Source organism: Takifugu rubripes, unplaced genomic scaffold (assembly GCF_901000725.2).
Source record: "Takifugu rubripes unplaced genomic scaffold, fTakRub1.2, whole genome shotgun sequence".
Taxonomy (NCBI): domain Eukaryota; kingdom Metazoa; phylum Chordata; class Actinopteri; order Tetraodontiformes; family Tetraodontidae; genus Takifugu; species Takifugu rubripes.
In genome coordinates, this window is record NW_021821591.1 from 1 (window position 1) to 17500 (window position 17500).

Consider the following 17500-nt stretch of genomic DNA (forward strand, 5'->3'; position numbering starts at 1 on the left):
GCTGAGCGTTTGGGCGCAGAGGGACGGGCCGTGGGAGACCTCTGAGTAAAGTGTCTGATGAAGGAGAGCAGGTATCTGTTATGGATCACAGCACGCGCTGGATCCCCAGAGGATCCAGGCAGATCCTCCAGGATCACCAGAGTCCTGCTGCTAACGTACAGAAGCTAAACAGGTACACACAGGAGTGAGACCCCCGTACACCTGAGGAGCCTTCAGCTCAGGTGGTTTGGGGGCGGGGCTACACCCCACCCCGCTGTCAATCACCACATTTCTCCCCCCTTCTCCATCGTCTACATCAAAGCTGTGATTGATCTTCAGAAGCGTTCCTCACCGTTGAGGCTCAGGCTGTGCTGGATGGTGCTGAGGGAGGGGTTGAGGGCCAGTGTTGGGGGGGGCAGCGACTGCATGGAGGCCCCCCCGCTGCGCTCCGTGAACGGACCCTGCTGCTGAGGGGGGCCCCCAAAATCATCTACGGACACAGAGGAACACACGTCAAGTTTCTCCTGCTCGCCTACAGAAACACAAACAGGAAGTGATGACAGAGAAGAAGGAAGAGGAAGTACCAAGAAGACTGAGACTCCGCCTCGGTGGGGGAGGGGGGGTCGGAGGATGGAAAGAGGTCCCACTCCTCCGAGAAATGTCCACATCAACCAGAGACACTGTCTCACCTGCACACACACACACGCACGCACGCACACACACACACACACACACACCACACACACGCACGCACACACACACACACACACAGGTGTTAGAGAGCAAGTCTGAACGATGAGTTAATGAAAATCAAAGGAAGAAGAAAAGAACAAAAGTCTTCTGCTGCTCTCAAGGTTGGATCAGCCAACAGGTCAGAGGTCACGTTATGATACCAGCAGTGTGGAGTTCAAGGATCACACACACACACACACACACACACACACACACACACACACACATCACACACACACACACTCACCTGTGAAAGCAGGAGTGAAGGGTACCGGCGAGAAGGCACTGTGAGGTCTGGACACCTGCAGCCTGAAGAGGACAAACATCTCTGTCATCACCACCATCCTCATCCTCATCACTAGTGAATACGGATACGAGCCACTCTGACAGGATGTGATGTCACACTAGCTTGATGGTGCCATTTATGCTTTGATGGAACATCAGTAAAGACTTCTGAGCTTGACTAAAAGGTCAATCTGGGGGTCACGGCGTGATGAAGCTGACCAGCAGATTTAAAGCGGTTAGTTGAAAGAACAACCAAACCAAGGTCTGGTGAAGGTCTGGTGAAGGTTTGGTGAAGGTCTGGTGAAGGTCTGGTGAAGGTTTGGTGAAGGTCTGGTGAAGGTCTAGTGAAGGTCCTGGTCTGGTGAAGGTCTGGTGAAGGTCTGGTGAAGGTCTAGTGAAGGTCTGGTGAAGGTCTGGTGAAGGTCTAGTGAAGGTCCTGGTCTGGTGAAGGTCTGGTGAAGGTCTAGTGAAGGTCCTGGTCTGGTGAAGGTCTGGTGAAGGTCTAGTGAAGGTCTGGTGAAGGTCTGGTGAAGGTCCTGGTCTGGTGAAGGTCTGGTGAAGGTCTAGTGAAGGTCTGGTGAAGGTCTGGCGAAGGTCTGGTGAAGGTCCTGGTCTGGTGAAGGTCTGGTGAAGGTCTAGTGAAGGTCTGGCGAAGGTCTGGCGAAGGTCTGGCGAAGGTCTAGTGAAGGTCTGGTGAAGGTCTAGTGAAGGTCCTGGTCTGGTGAAGGTCTGGTGAAGGTCTAGTGAAGGTCTGGTGAAGGTCTGGTGAAGGTCTAGTGAAGGTCCTGGTCTGGTGAAGGTCTGGTGAAGGTCTAGTGAAGGTCCTGGTCTGGTGAAGGTCTGGTGAAGGTCTAGTGAAGGTCTGGTGAAGGTCTGGTGAAGGTCTAGTGAAGGTCTGGTGATGGTCTGGTGAAGGTCTGGTGAAGGTCTGGTGAAGGTCTGGTGAAGGTCTGGTGATGGTCTGGTGAAGGTCTGGTGAAGGTCTGATGAAGGTCTGATGAAGGTCTAGTGAAGGTCCTGGTCTGGTGAAGGTCTGGTGAAGGTCTGGTGAAGGTCTAGTGAAGGTCTGGTGAAGGTCTGGTGAAGGTCTAGTGAAGGTCCTGGTCTGGTGAAGGTCTGGTGAAGGTCTAGTGAAGGTCCTGGTCTGGTGAAGGTCTGGTGAAGGTCTAGTGAAGGTCTGGTGAAGGTCTGGTGAAGGTCTGGTGAAGGTCCTGGTCTGGTGAAGGTCTGGTGAAGGTCTAGTGAAGGTCTGGTGAAGGTCTGGCGAAGGTCTGGTGAAGGTCCTGGTCTGGTGAAGGTCTGGTGAAGGTCTAGTGAAGGTCTGGCGAAGGTCTGGCGAAGGTCTGGCGAAGGTCTAGTGAAGGTCTGGTGAAGGTCTAGTGAAGGTCCTGGTCTGGTGAAGGTCTGGTGAAGGTCTAGTGAAGGTCTGGTGAAGGTCTGGTGAAGGTCTAGTGAAGGTCCTGGTCTGGTGAAGGTCTGGTGAAGGTCTAGTGAAGGTCCTGGTCTGGTGAAGGTCTGGTGAAGGTCTAGTGAAGGTCTGGTGAAGGTCTGGTGAAGGTCTAGTGAAGGTCTGGTGATGGTCTGGTGAAGGTCTGGTGAAGGTCTGGTGAAGGTCTGGTGATGGTCTGGTGAAGGTCTGGTGAAGGTCTGATGAAGGTCTGGTGAAGGTCTGGTGAAGGTCTGGTGAAGGTCTGGTGAAGGTCTGGTGAAGGTCTGGTGAAGGTCTGGTGAAGGTCTGGTGAAGGTCTGGTGATGGTCTGGTGAAGGTCTGGTGATGGTCTGGTGAAGGTCTGGTGAAGGTCTGATGAAGGTCTGATGAAGGTCTAGTGAAGGTCCTGGTCTGGTGAAGGTCTGGTGAAAGTCTAGTGAAGGTCTGGTGAAGGTCTAGTGAAGGTCTAGTGAAGGTCTGGTGAAGGTCTAGTGAAGGTCTGGTGAAGGTCTGGTGAAGGTCTGGTGAAGGTCTGGTGAAGGTCTAGTGAAGGTCTGGTGAAGGTCTAGTGAAGGTCTGGTGAAGGTCTGGTGAAGGTCTGGTGAAGGTCTGGTGTCAGAACTCACCACCATCTTCTCATGTTCAGAACTATTCCTCATGTTTCCTGTACAAACAAACCAACCTTCATCTTCTCAAACACTCAGACGGAGCGTGGTCTCGTACCTGCTGCTGTCCTGCTCCCCGCTGCTGCAGGTGGACCCCCACACGTCCAGGAGACTCCCCCCAGAAGAGGTGGACGATGCCAGGGACGGCCTCTTGTCCAGCAACCCCCCAGAACCCCCACTAGAGCTCTTGGTTCTGAAAAGCTTGCTGAGTCGGACCTTCAAGGACCCCCCTTTCCTCGACTTGCCTCGTGATGTTTTCTCACCTTCTTTCCCTGTCCCCACCTCTCGTTCCAGAACGAGCAGGGGGGAGGGACAGCGTCCTGCTGCTCCTGAGACCAGTTTCGGGGTGGTGGCGCGGCTCTGGGGCTGAGAGAGGGACTGTCGTTGGTGCTGTGGACGGGAACCCGGTTCTGAGGGGGTCGACTGGGATGAGGACATTTGAAGAACGGTGGAGGCTGCTGCAGCTGGGGGGGGCTGCATGTGGACTGGGGGGTAAAGGCCGGGGCTACTGATGGGGGGGTGAGAGTCCACACACGGGGGGAGGGACATGGCACCGCCGAATATGGCCAGAGGTGAGCGGCAGTTCTGATCGGTGCAGACCCCCGCCTCCTCTGCCAGTCTGTGGACCTGCCGCATCAGTCCACTCAGAGTCCCACTAGAGAATACTGGGCCGGCCCCCCAAGCTGTCCCACTCACGTCCCCCGGTGTCTCACCTTTTTCACTGCTCCCTCCTTCTTCATCTTCTCCCCCCTCCCCAGAACCAAGACCTTCCAGAACAAGAAGGGCATCGCTGGTCTCAGTTGGGTCCTCACCAGGCCCCACTGAGCCGGAGGCCAGGACACTGTGGCAAGAACATCGCAGGAGCCCCGTCTCAGCCCCTTTACCCGTCCTGTCCTCCCTGGCCTCTCCCAGCTGGCCCATCCTCTGTGCTAGAGACACAACTGGGTCATTTGGACAGTTCTTCTGAGGTTCCAACAGGCCCAGGTGAAGGGCTTGATCCAGCAGGCCTGGGGGCCACTGCACCAGTCGGTGTCTGTGGCACAGGACAGAGGCAGACTGGTCTGGAACGGCCTGCTGGGGGGGCTGGGACAAGTCAAACCCTCCGGATAGTTGAAGGATTGGGTGCCACGGGAGGATCTGTGGCTCCTCTGCAGATGGGGCGCAGTGCACGTTTGGGTTCTTCATGCCAGCAGTCCCGTGTATGACCGGTGTGCTATCAGGACCGGTGCATGATCCAGAATCCAACTCCTGTCTCTTTCGCTCCGTCTCCTCCAGGAGGAAGCCTGGCGGAGGATGGTCCAGTCCACACTCCAGGATCCGGTCTCCGGAGCGCAGCAGCTTCTGAAAGACCATCAGCTGTGCTCTCGACCCGTGCCCCCCAGAGCCGTTCTGCAGGTCCACAAAGCGCTGCGCCGCTGCAGCAAAGTCCTCTGCAGGCGGAGGGGACAGAGGCGCTCGGAGCCGGGGGGCGCCTGCGTCAGCACCAGCCCGGCGTCCAGCTCACCTTTGCCGGGGAGCGGCGAGCTGTAGTGCGGGGAAGACGAGCCGAGGCCTGCTGAGGGGCCGCTAGGTTCCAGATCGAACACGCCGTTGTGGTGAACCAGTGCGGATTTTACGCGTCCGAACCCGCCTCCCTCCGGACATCAGGTCGTCGGGTTCGTCCAGCCGGTCGTACTTGGCCGCGGACACGAGACGCATCAAGACGAAATCTGGAGACATTTCCTGCTGCGCGTCATTCATGCTGACAGGCTAGCGCGAGCTAACGCAGCTAAACGTCCTGCGGTCTTACATAACGCCCATCTAAATAAACAGCTCCGGAGCTAACGGCAGCTAGCTGCTGCAATTGTCCGCACTAAGCTAACCGCGCAGTCTGGGCAGAACCAGACAGACGGACATCTGCAGTCCGGACCTGCGAGTGCTGCTGACGGCTCTGCTGTGGCACGTCAGTGCGTCGAAGACACAAGCGATGTTCCCGGCGGTGCCGCTGAGCGATGCCGCTGAGCGATGCTAGCCCGCTGGTAGCCTCCTACCGACTCATCCTCCGGCGACACGGGGGACGGGGACGGGGACGGGGACGGGGACGGGGGCACGCGCAGCGGCTGCGCAGCGGCGGCATCAATACCCGCGAATTCCGCTGGGCTCGACGTTGAGAGGCGACTGAGGCCGCGGTTCGGTCCGTGGACGCTCCGGGCTCCAGCTGGTCACAATCACGGTCCAAAGTAGCTCCCTACTTCCTGGTAACGAAGAGGTTCGTGCGTCTCCGCGCGCGCGCGTGTTTGTTGTCGTCAGTTGTGATCATTAAAGGTGTTTGTTCACGTGCACATTTTTTCAGCTAAAGAATATAATGAATGTTGTGATTTCACTGTCGTCGACACAAACAAGCTCACAGTTTCCACATAAGTCTATATTAAAGCACTATAGTTATGACGTCATGTCAGAACTTGTCTTGAGTCACAGAACCGGCGCAGCGCCCTCACAGCTGTGATGGCCGAGTGGTTAAGGCGTTGGACTTGAAATCCAATGGGGTCTCCCCGCGCAGGTTCGAACCCTGCTCGCAGCGATCGCCTTTTCCTTTTTGAATTAAAAAAAATAATAAAATGAATCGTCTCCTTTTTGAGTCTGCTCTCTTTATCGATCTGTCAACCACAGTGTAGGAGGCCAATGAGAATCAGGCCCTCAGGAGCCCAGTCACAGACCTTTCTAGATGCTGCCATCTCAAGGAGCAGCCCAGTGCCGCTTTGTGATCAGTTTAAATAGTCATGGTAGAAACGACAATAAGCGCTCAACAACGATGATAACATCGAAGAGACGGTGGCAACCATGGCAACGGCCCATGTAGACGACCCTGCAGCAGCAGTCTCTTCATGTCAGTATCAAACAGAAGACTTACTTCCTAGAATGTTTAGAAATGAATTTCGCCAACTGCTTTCCAGCTCAGGTCATTACTATAAGTGATTTCAACTTATTAATAAAGCTACAGTTTTGTTATCATTCAATCCCATTTCATGCTGTTTTGAGTTCTTGGTCCTCCCTCTGGCTTTATTTAATTGTTTATACATTGTGTAATTTTATTTCCTGTGTGGGGAGCCTGTTTTTTTAGTCGAAGTCAGCAGAGGGAGATATGGAGGTTTAGATTTCTCTTGTGTTAGCTTGAAAGAAGAACCTCAAGAAGAATACAAAAACATCACAAGGCTTTTTGCAAAGGTCTTGTTTCTTGTGCTTACTTTTGCTGTTATAAAATTGTTGGGAAAACTGCGGGAATGAACTTTGGTACCGGTGGTGGATCGCATCCTACCAGCAGGCGGCGCTGTTTGACCCTTTTATAGAAGAAGAGCAGAAGAAGTCCATTACCCATAATTCTCTGCTTCTTCCGATTTCAACCATTCCAGTACTAAGATGGCGGACCGGCGGCGACGGAGGAGGTGCGCGTCCCAGGACAGTGAAGACGACGATGAATCTGGTTCTAGTTCTGGTTCCGAGAGTAGAAGGTCTGCGTCCCCAGCAAGTAAAAGCCGAGGAAAAGATTCCGATCGGCCGGAAGAGACAGCAACGCAGGAGGTTGCCAAGAGCGGTGTCGAGTCGGAGTGTGTGAGTAGCTAACTCCGGATGTTAGCATGATGAGCCGACGGTTCCGTCTCCCGGGCATCACTTCATCACTTATCTCACCCACGAATCCTGTAACAAAAGGCCGAGTCGTCGCTCTCATTGCTTCTATCACATATACAACGATCACTGTAGCTTTATGGCTATTTAATGCCCATGGTGGTCCTTCAGAAGCTGTGTTAGCCCGAAGGAAAAGATTCCGAGGAGCTTTTTAATCATTAGCTTCTGTAAAACCTCAATGGGATGTCAGAAAAGAGACCAAATATCGCCGCTTGTCTTGTAGTAGAATACTGGAACCTTTCAATTCACCACACTCTTTATTGTCTCTCTCGTGGCATTCTTGGTTTTATTGTGGGAATTTAGTAACGGACAAGATGCTTTTGTGTCGTTTGTTTGACGTCAGTTAGCCTGAAGCTAAAGTGGGCATTCCTCCGGGCCGTGGAGGTGTTCTTGGTTCCGACACCGTTTTAGCATTTGCTTTTGTCAGGGTTTAGGTTTTTACAGATCTTCTGTCTTGTAGTAGCCGACACTTTTGTCATCACTTCATCTTAACATTTATCTCCACGCCTCTGAGAGAAGGGGCTGGTCGACAGGCAAATCTGTCCCCCCAGAGGTTTAACAACGCTTGTGCTGAGGGATGAACCCTTTGCAAACTCGGGTGAGGTTGGGAACTGAAGCATGTGTTTGTCTGTGTCTGCAGGGAGCGAGGACGGTGTCGGCGAAGGTAAGGAAATCCAGACACTCGGCAACCGGCACCACAACGCTTGTGCATGTTAGATGAAACGCTGGCTTTTTCTGTTCGTGTCCACGCAGCTGTCCTCCTCTGACTACGACAGTGCAGATCTAGAGGAAAACGCTTCCCATTCAGAGGTAAAATCAATGGCTTTAATTGCTTATTTAAGTGAGGCTCCGTGGGCAAGAAATCTCCAACTGGCATCCTGCTTGCAAGGTTTTACCTGATGTTGTCTCTTCAGGAAGAGGAGCCAGCAGAGCACTACAGTGATGAAGAGGCTCCTCCAGCCACCAGTGAGTCCACCCCCCCGGCTGCCAACAGCCAGGCCAAGGAGGAGGAGGAGGAGGAGGAGGAGGAGGTAGAGGTGAAGGAAGAAGGCAGTCAGAGTAAAGAGGAGACAAGCGGAGGAGAAGGGAAACCTGGCTGGAGAGCGGCAGAGCGGTGATGGTCAGGTGAGATCAATGGTTCCATCATGTGCTGAGCGTTTAAACTTGCTGCCTCTTGTTACGGTCTGAAACCGAAAGATTGGGGTGGATATGCTGCCCCCTGGTGGTGCGATAGGCAAACAACCGTCTGAGGTCATGGCTGCTAAGGTTCATTCATAGAGGCTCCAGTGAGTCAGTCTGGACCACCGGTGCTGCAGAAGATCAGATAACAAGGATAACTGGAACACAAGAATGAGCAGTGACGATCAAACAAATGCACCCCACACGCCCCACAAAGCTCGGGCAGGCCCACGGTTCGTTACTTTTGGCGATGCCACAGTTCTGCAGGGGAGCCCGTTAAAGTCTGGACATTTGTCCTCCATGAGTTGATCGTCAATAGTCCAAGAGGATCAGCGCTTTGTCTCAGCTGTTAGCATCAGGCCAGCTGAGACTGGGAGCGCCATAAAGATCCACACCATCCCGTTTCTCACAGGAATCTACCGATGACCCGAGACAAAGGCCGGGGGGAAAGCTGGACAGAAGCTGGACGATGACGAGGACAGGAAGAACCCGGCCTACATCCCGAGAAAGGGTCTGTTCTTCGAACATGATGTCAGGGGGCACGCCCAGGAGGAGGAGCGGTACGCACCTTCACGTCCTCAGGTGATCCAACATCAAAGAACTCTGGTGACGTCATGGCTCCAACGTCTTTGTGTTGTCAGGCCCAAAACCGAAACAGGAAGTTGTGGAAGGACGAGGGTCGCTGGGAGCACGACAGGTTCAGGGAGGAGGAGCAGGCGCCCAAAAGCCGGGAGGAGCTGATCGCCATCTATGGGTATGACATCCGGAACGGCGGCGGCTCTGGAGAGCGCTCGTACAGGCAGCGCCGGCCCAGGTGAGTGGCCCGACACCCCCGTACCACCGTCTCCAGGACCCGTCTCCCTTCCTGACTGTTTCTCCTTGTTCTCTCAGACAAACTTTGTCCCCCAACCGAGACAACGAGGGAGGAATGCAGGCGAGCGGCCGGTGCGGTCCTGGCAGAGTGGGGGGGCTCCGCATCGAGGAGGAGGGCCTCCGCCTCCCTCTGTCCACCCTTCTGTCCACCTGTCCTCCACTCAGCGAAGCTACGCTCCAGGCCTGCCCCCCCCCGAGGCCGTGCCTCCCATCTGAAATCAGATGCACCCCCCCACCTCAGCCCCACTACAGAGATGGCTTATTAAACGCCTCCCACGGTCCAGACCCGGAGGGACCGGATCCTAAAGCCCCGCCCGAGCCCTCCGACGGAGGACCGTGCCGCCAGCAGGGGGGAGGGACGCTCCTGTCGTCATCGAGAGCATCCGCAGGAGACCTCGAAGAGCCGGACCTTCAGCTGGCCCCACGCCCCCGTCGGAGTCGGCCCCGCCCAGACCAGCGTCCAGCGGCAGCAGGAGCAGCGATGCAGCGGTGAGAGGGCCGCTCCCTCTGAGCCCCCCCCTCAGCCGTCCGCCACAGCGGCCAGTTGGGAAGCCTCTTCCCCCGCCGAGGCGGCCGGTGGGAGCGCAAGTCCTACTCGCTGGCCCGCAGGACTCGCTCCCGGCCCGCGGACCTGGGCAGGCAAACAGCCGTCCGTGGAGGATCCCGCGGCGTGCAGCACTTCCTCCCCCAGCAACACGGGAGGGAAGGCCTGGAGCGGCCCCTCTGAGGGCCTGGTCCAGGCGTCGGGAGGCAGGGGCGCTGACGGAGCTGGAACAGGATGTTGCTCGGATCAGCCTGGCGGGACAGGCCTGGAGCCAGAGCCCCACCTCCTACATCCGCTCTGAGATGAGAGGTGAGATCAGAGCCACACCTTTGATGTTCCCACTGCTTTGATGTTGGGACTGACGCACGTTGACGTCGGCAGGTATCAACAAACATGCACCTCTCGGGAGCCCCCCCCCCAGTTTTCCAACATGGAGGAGATGGGTGTCAGTTCCAGCCGGGCCAAGCGCTACTCGTCCCAGCGCCAGAGGGCCGTGCCTGAGCCCACGCCGCCCCTCCACCTGGGCGTGATGGAGGGTCACTACTACGAGCCAGTGAGTGCTCCTCTGGGGTCGGGGGTCAAGCTTTAGACGCCAGGAGGCGTTGACCTTTGGCCCCTGCCAGCAGAACCTTCTGCATGTTCTCCTCAAGAGTGCTGATTGTAACAGAATGTGCTCGTATCAATCAAAGGTTCCTTCTCTGGCTCAGTATCCTATCAGGGACCATCTATGCCCACGGGGAGGGCCCCGCCCCCCATTCCGCCGCAGGGGATGCTGGTCCAGCCGGAGATGCACTCCCCCACCCCGGTCAGTCCACGTCCGGTTCCTCTTTTCCACTGTGACCTCGCAGGCTCTGTTCCAGGCTCTGGTCTGTCCTCCTCAGGTCTCCACCCCCACCAGTCAGGCGGCCCCGATCGCTGACCCCGCCCTGTACGGAGGCCCGGCTGTTTCTTTATCGCCAGGGCAACCGCAAGCAACTGCTGCCCCCCGCCGTTTCTACCCTCCCCCTGGAGTCATGACGTTCCCCTACCCGACCATGTATCCCAGCCCGCAGGTCAGCCTCGGCTCGGCTCGGCGCCGCTTCGGCCTGGGTGTCGGTGCCGCGCTCATGTGACGTTGTTGTGTTCAGGGTCAGGCCCAGGTGACCTTTGGCGGCGTGACGTACTACGACACCATGCAGCAGCAGGCCCAGCCCAAACCTTCACCCCCCCGCCGCACGTCCCAAGCCCGTCACCGTCAAGCCACCGCCCCCAGAGGTGCCCTATGCTTCTGAGTGACTCCGCCCCTCAGCCCTCGCCACCTCCCCCTCAGCCTTACTGTGACTGGACAAACTGCAGGTGAGCCTGGGGGGAACGCCATCCGCTGACTGGGGGGGGCGCAGGAGGACTGATGCCAGAACCTTTGTGCTTTAGGAGCGGGGTGGGCTCGGTGAGGAGCTGTGGTCCTCGCCAACCTGACCCACGGAGGGGGCGGCGGCTGGATGGAGGTGAAGTCGGTGTGCAGGTGACCCACAGCTTCACTGCTGAACACGACTTCAGGAGCCCGTTAGCTGCCCGTGTCGCCACGTTGGACACGTCGCTCCACAAAACAAGTTCCAACCGGCTCTTCTAACGCGTCAGGTGACCAGCGATGGTCGCCAGCTTCGTCCCGTTGAAAAGATCAACCAGAAGATAGTTCAGTTCCCTTTTTCACATTCAGAATCTTGTGTTTGAGCTGGTGTTCCCGTGGTTACACGTAGATGGATTTTGTTCATTTTTAAAGTTCTTTTCCCAGATCCTGGATTCTGTGTTGCTGTTAGCATGTTTTCAGAGGTGCTCGCGACGCTCACGGGTGAAACAGAACCCACAACCTGAGCTGCTTCTGCTTCCAAGCTGCTCTGCGCCTGGCGGCCAGCAGGGGGCGCGCGCGTCCGCGCTGAGCCAGAATAATCATGCTTTTTATCCTGGAAGCAGCGGAGGAACGCGCACGGACGTGCAAACAGTTTATTGTGACTGTACATAAAAGACTAAAAGTGTAAATAGATGAAAACGTGCTAATGATTGTGCGTCGGCCTTCGGCAGGGACCTGCAGTGTTCGCGCTCGTGACGTTTAGAGAGATTTAGTCTTAGAGTTGAAGCTGCCTTTTAGCTTTGAGCTCAGTTTTACCTTGTCACTAATTGGGATTTTTTAGTATTTTTGTTGTTAACACGGTTAAAGGCACACTGAACATCAATAAATATCAAATGTTGGCCATGTCTCACCTTCAGCAGCTTATTCTTCAGCCTTTCTGGAGCTCTGATGTCATCGCTCTGATGTCATCGCTGCCTCTTTAATGAGCCCGGAAACATTGACGGAGCCCAAGAAGAAGCGTCTGAGCCGTGATGGAGGCTCCAGGTGGTCGAAGGGCCCCTCGCCACGCCTCCCTTTGATGTTCTGAGGAGCGGCCGCAGTGTCCCAGTCAAAGACTGGTCCTCATAACGCAGCATGTTCACCAACACACACACCTGCTGTCTGTTGTGATGAATATTCATGACTTGTGGAGCCGTTATGTAAGAGAGTGACGCTCCCAGCAGCCAATGGGCTCGCAGACGCCAGCGTGAGCATTCAGCTGCTGCAGGAGGCCTGATGGGAAGGGGGGCAGCTGGAGGCAGCCATGACCTCATCCTGTCAGGTGATCCACCTGTGAAAACCAAAGCTAACATGCTACAAGCTAATGCCAGTTCAAACACCAGCCCTGCTGGCTTTAGCTTGTAGCGTGTTAGCTTTGGAGCTGCGGTGAATGGAGGAGGTCTCTGTGGCCTCCATCTGCTCACGTTGCCCCACTTCAGGACTGTGAGGACCCAGGAACCAGAACCAGCAGGTCTTCCTTGTTTGGGGCTCAGATTTGATCGCTGATGAAGCAGCAGTTTCTGGAAGCTATTTTCAAAAGTTGCCAGAGAAACATCTGAAGTGACGCTGCAGAAAAGTTGGCGACCTGCAACTGTTGCTGCAACCGTCCAGGATGAGGGAAGAAGCTCCAGAGAAAAGCTGCATCAGCAATAAGAATTCACGCAATAATGCGGCAGAAATGCGACTTTAATCATTCCGGCTTTAAAATTCCACATTTTAGACACGTTTGTTTTTCCTCAATTTCAGAGCACGAGCGACTCCGTCTGCTTGTCGGGAACGCGCAACTGCAGCATCGGAGCGCGTGTGTGGGTGTGTTGGGGGGGCGGTGCGAGTCAGTTTTCATTCCACTCATTTAACAGCAGAGAGGGGGAGGGAGGGTGAGAGAGAATGAGGGAGAGGGGAGAGAGAGAGAGGAAGGGAGGGAGAGAGAGAGAGAGAGAGAGGGAGGGAGGGAGAGAGAGGAAGGAAGGAGGGAGGGAGGGAGGAGAGAGAGAGGAAGGAGGAAGGGAGGGAGAGAGAGGAAGGAAGGGAGGGAGAGAGAGAGAGACGGAGAGGGAGGGAGAGAGAGAGAGGAAGGAAGGGAGGGGGAGAGAAGGAGGGAGAGAGGAAGGGAGGGAGGGGGAGAGAAGGAGGGAGGGGGAGAGAAGGAGGGAGAGAGGAAGGGAGGGAGGGGGAGAGAAGGAGGGAGGGAGGGGAAGGGAGGGAGGGAGGGGAGAGAGGAGGGAGGGAGGGAGGAAGGGAGGGAGGGAGGGGGAGAGAGGAGAGAAGGAGGGAGAGAGGAAGGGAGGGAGGGGGAGAGAAGAGAAGGAGGAGGGGGAGGAAGGAGGGGAGAGAGGAAGGGAGGGAGGGGGAGAGAAGGAGGGAGGGAGGGAAGGGGGAGGGAGGGGGAGAGAAGGAGGGAGGGAGGGAGGGAAGGGAGGGAGGGAGGGGGAGAGAAGGAGGGAGGGAGGGAGGGAGGGGGAGAGAAGGAGGGAGGGAGGGGAAGGGAGGGAGGGGGAGAGAAGGAGGGAGGGAGGGAGGGGGAGAGAAGGAAGGAGGGAGAGAGGAAGGAAGGGAGAGAGAGAGAGAGAGAGAGAGAAGGAGGGAGGGAGAGAAAGAGAGACGGAGAGGGAGGGAGAGAGAGAATGAGGGAGGGAGGGAGAGAGAGAGGAGGAGAGAGAGAAAAGGGAGAGCGAGAAGGAGGGAGAGAGGCAGAGAGCGAGGGAGAGAGAGGAAGAAGGAGGGAGAGAGAGATCGGAAGGGGGTGAGAGAGAGAGGGAGGCAGAGAGAGAAGAGAGAGGCGAGCAGAGAGGGAGAGAGAGGCCAGCTTGTCGGTGCGTTGGTGAGCTCTGCAGTATCTGACCCAAAAAACAGAAGTGGGAAAACCTACAGCACGTAACGCACCGGCCCGCACCGGCCCGCACGGCTCTCCTCCTCCAGGTGAACCAGGACGCTGGACTAAATCCGACCAGATCGAGCCGTTCGCGCGGAGGATCGACCCCCGGACGGCGCCTGCGGCCGCGGACGGTTGTCTCGGGCGTCAGCGGGGCTCCAGCGCGGCCGCCGCCGTGAAGCGACGCTCTTTCGCTCGGTGGTTCCGGTGCTGGTGCAGCGGCAGCTTCCTGGCGGATCCTCCTCATCGAGGCTCGGTCCTGCGGGGACACTCGGTGGCCGGTAACGGTCGGCAGCCCCCCCCCCCCAACAGCTTCTCCGCCTCCACACATGGGTTAAGAGCTTCGGAGGGTCCATCACACCTGCCCTCACCTGCAGACCTCGACCGGGGGGGGTAAGTATACGATGTAGGGACCACCGCCCCCCGCCACCACGACCATCAGCCTCTGCGCCACCTCCCATCAGTACCCCCACCCCCTCCACACCCCCCCACCCTTCGACACCGTCCCGCCATGCCTGCGGGGATGAAACCGCTGGAGAAGTTCCTGAAGAAGCAGACCACCGCGCTGACCCGGGCCGGGGGCTTCGGCGGGGTGGCGGACAAGGCCAGCGGGACCGGGGGCGTCGCGCCGCCGGGCCAGCCTGTCCCGGGTCGTTCCTTTCTTCAGGGAGACGTCACCGGAGAGCAGCCAGACCCGGGAGGTGTTCAGGTGAGTCCCTGACGTCACAACACGGAAGACGACGGTTCACGTGAAGTACCTGTAATCGGATTACTGGAGGAGTATTTGGAATGTTTACAGAAGAGAAGATCAAAGACCTTCCGATTTCCTATAAATTAAAAGATAAAAGCTTTTATCGAAATTTAGCAGCAGAATTAAAATCGCAGCAAGAATTTTAATTCATTCTAATAAACCTTCAATTTTTGTAGTTTTCATTTTATTTCTGATGCAGCAAATGTTGAGCAACAACCATTTTATACCTGATGGTAAATGAGTGATGGTTCTGGAGGTTCTGAGGGTTTCTGGGGGTTCTGAGGCTTCTAGGGGTTCTGGGGGTTCTGAGGCTTCTGGGGGTTCTGGGCTGTGGACTATGAGTTTTCTGGACCCTGGGTTCAGGGTTCCGTACTTGGCCCGGGCCATCTGGACCTACCTCAAATCTCAAATGGTTGTTTTCTGCCCCCCAGCCCCGACTGCGAGGACCCCCCCCTCCTGGCCCTCTGCTTCAGGGCCGGTTCTGGTCGCTGCGCCCGGCAGCTCCAACACTTCAGGTTCTGGAGACGTCCGCAGTCCGTCTCTGTCCAGTGACGAGCAGAGTTCTGAGGCGAGTCTGATCACGGAGGGCGGCGGGGGAGGGGCGCCGCTGCCTCCGGACACCCCCGACAACCTGGCCCTGCTGGTGCTGGACAGCGCGTCAGAGAGAAACAGGGACTCGGCACCGGTGAGTTCTGCAGCCAGAAACCATCAGTCAGAACCAAATATTGATCCAGATCCAACAACGCGATCCACCAAAACATCCCCAACATGACCCGGAAATGACCTGTGTGTGTGAGTGTGTGAGCGTGTGTGTGTGTGAGCGTGTGTGTGTGAGCGTGTGTGTGTGTGAGCGTGTGTGAGCGTGTGTGTGTGTGTGAGCGTGTGTGTGTGTGAGCTTGTGTGTGTGTGAGCTTGTGTGTGAGCGTGTGTGTGTGTGGTGAGCTTGTGTGTGTGGAGTGTGTGTGAGCGTGTGTGTGTGAGCTTGTGTGTGAGCGTGGTGTGTGTGTGTGCGTGTGTGAGGTGTGCGTGTGTGTGAGCGTGTGTGTGTGTGAGCGTGTGTGTGAGCGTGTGTGTGTGTGTGTGTGAGCTTGTGTGTGAGCGTGTGTGTGAGCGTGTGTCTGTGTTGTGTGTGAGCGTGTGTGTGAGCGGTGTGTGAGCGTGTGTGGGTGGTTACATAACCACTGCTGTCCTCCCTCATGTTCATGCATGCATGAACGTGTGTTTTGCTTCATATTATACTAGCAAAATGGGGACATAATTGTGGACCTTTGTGGTCCTGTGAGGACCGCGGGTGTGTGAGGGTTCCCACTTGATTGATCGATCGGTGTTCGGTGTTGAAGCTCTGACGTCATCAGTAGGTCATGTGATCGATTGTGACCGTGGACTTTCTTCTTCTGTGGTTTCTCTCTTCACATGCGAACAGTCGCTCCTCATTCCAGACGGGACGTTCTGAGCTCGATTAGCCGGTTTGTGGCGCCGGCGCTCGTTAATCCTCCTCACATTCCTCAGAACGCCGTCACTGACAAATCACAATATTGAATCCTCTTCTGAAGAGGAAGGAATGATTGGCAGGTCTGTGGGCGGGGCTTCGATTGTCAGTGCTGGCAGGACGATTCTGTGTCAATGGGCGGATGTGAAGAGGCAGCCGCAATGTCCACTTGGGTCAAAGGTCGTGGTTGGGGTCAAAGCTAACATCCTGGTTCTGTGGAAGCCAAACCGTTAGCTCGCTGTGCTAGCAGCTGTTAAACAGAAGAGGATCCTGAAGTCAAAGTGACCCGTGGGAGGCATTGGGGGCGGAGCTTGACTTTCATTGGACTCGACCAACAGCAACTTTGGCTTGCTGAGTCTGCGACCGTTTGGAGGCGTGGCCAGCCCGCAGTATTGTTATCTTGATGGCTTGGCTCCACCCCCTTACATATTTTGTTCAGGCGTGTGTGTGAATTTTACACAACATCGCAGGTACAGACATGTGCAGGCAGGTGTTCAGGTGTTCAGGTGTTCAGGTGTTCAGGTGTGGCACCTGTGAGGCCGCGGCGCAGGTCGGGGCTAACGGCCGTGAGCAGCCCTGGTGGCTGACCGCGGTACTGCACCCACACATTGACCCTCTGAGGGTCAGGACCCAAACAAACCACCTGAGAGTTGCTATGTGAACACACACCAACACACACTAATACTCACACACACACACACTAATACTCACACACACACACACTAATACTCACACACACACCAACACACACTAATACTCACACACACACCAACACACACTAATACTCACACACACACCAACACACACTAATACTCACACACACCAACACACACTAATACTCACACACACACTAATACTCACACACACACCCACACACACTATCAAACATCTTCACAAACATGTCTGATGAGGCAGAGCTGCAGCTCAGAGAAGCTGAAGCAGCGAACGAGTGGGCGGATTTTCTGTTCTCACACACCGACACGCAGGAAGCTCAAATTCAGCCTCCCTCATGCTGCGGCGGCACCGACGTCGACATCCTCGGTACCGACACCGACATCGTCGGTACCGACACTGAGGCGGTACCGACGATGAACCCTGATGAATTAAAATTCCCGCTACTGATACAGACGGTCCCCTATGTCGGGATTAGCTCATCAGCTGATTGGGCTGCTGAAGGGGGAGGGGCTTATGTGTCAAACCAGTTGAAACTGCTTCCTCCGTCTTCCTCAGGGCTGGTTTCACTTCTCTTCCTCCCACGTTTCTACACACACATGAATATTTCACACATGAATGTTGTCAGATGGTCACACAGCCCAGGTTTGTTTCCACCTCCTGTCAGCAACATGCGATCTCCATGGAAACCATTTGCAGAGGTGGACTCTGGGAGGACACACCCACTGCAGCAGGCAGATCACACACACACACGCTCGTGCGCAGTCACAATCTGTCGCCATTGCTAAATTTGTCTTGTGGCCTACATTTACATCTGCTGGTGCGTGTGTGTGTGTGTGTGTGTGTGTGTGTGCGCGCGCGTGTGTGTGTGCGCGTGTGTGTGTGTGTGCGTGTGTCAGGGATCAGTTCAGGAACAAATGTTTCTGTGACGCTCCAGTTTGAGTCCTGATCCTGATCCACCATCGGGATCGACCACTGATTGATGATGTCACTGACTGGTG

The 17500-nt window shown here is 56.0% G+C and overlaps 2 protein-coding genes, 1 long non-coding RNA gene and 1 other non-coding gene across 4 annotated transcripts in view; 3 read left to right on the forward strand and 1 right to left on the reverse strand.

Annotated features, from left to right (window-relative positions):
* Window positions 1-3: 3 nt before the first annotated feature.
* Window positions 4-4830, reverse strand: LOC115248153 (suppressor of cytokine signaling 7-like; the record flags this gene model as incomplete). The annotated part of the gene is made up of 5 exons (XM_029831778.1): window positions 4707-4830; window positions 3149-4562; window positions 959-1020; window positions 332-469; window positions 4-54 (listed from the first exon to the last, which is right to left on the reverse strand). Coding segments are annotated over exons 1-5 (1789 nt in total), but the record flags the coding sequence as incomplete, so codon positions are not given.
* Window positions 4831-5568: 738 nt separating this feature from the next.
* Window positions 5569-5650, forward strand: trnas-uga (transfer RNA serine (anticodon UGA)). Its single transcript has one exon. It is a non-coding gene; the product is annotated as a tRNA-Ser (tRNA).
* Window positions 5651-8367: 2717 nt separating this feature from the next.
* Window positions 8368-8993, forward strand: LOC115248152 (uncharacterized). Its single transcript, XR_003887144.1, has 3 exons — window positions 8368-8492; window positions 8574-8746; window positions 8824-8993. It is a non-coding gene; the product is annotated as an uncharacterized lncRNA (long non-coding RNA).
* A 6014-nt stretch (window positions 8994-15007) lies between these two features.
* The window catches only part of LOC115248151 (rap guanine nucleotide exchange factor-like 1), an 8956-nt gene continuing 6463 nt past the window's right edge, over window positions 15008-17500 (forward strand). The window contains exon 1 of the mRNA XM_029831776.1: window positions 15008-15023. The gene's annotated coding sequence lies outside the window, so the exon portion shown is untranslated. The remainder of the gene's footprint in view (window positions 15024-17500) is intronic.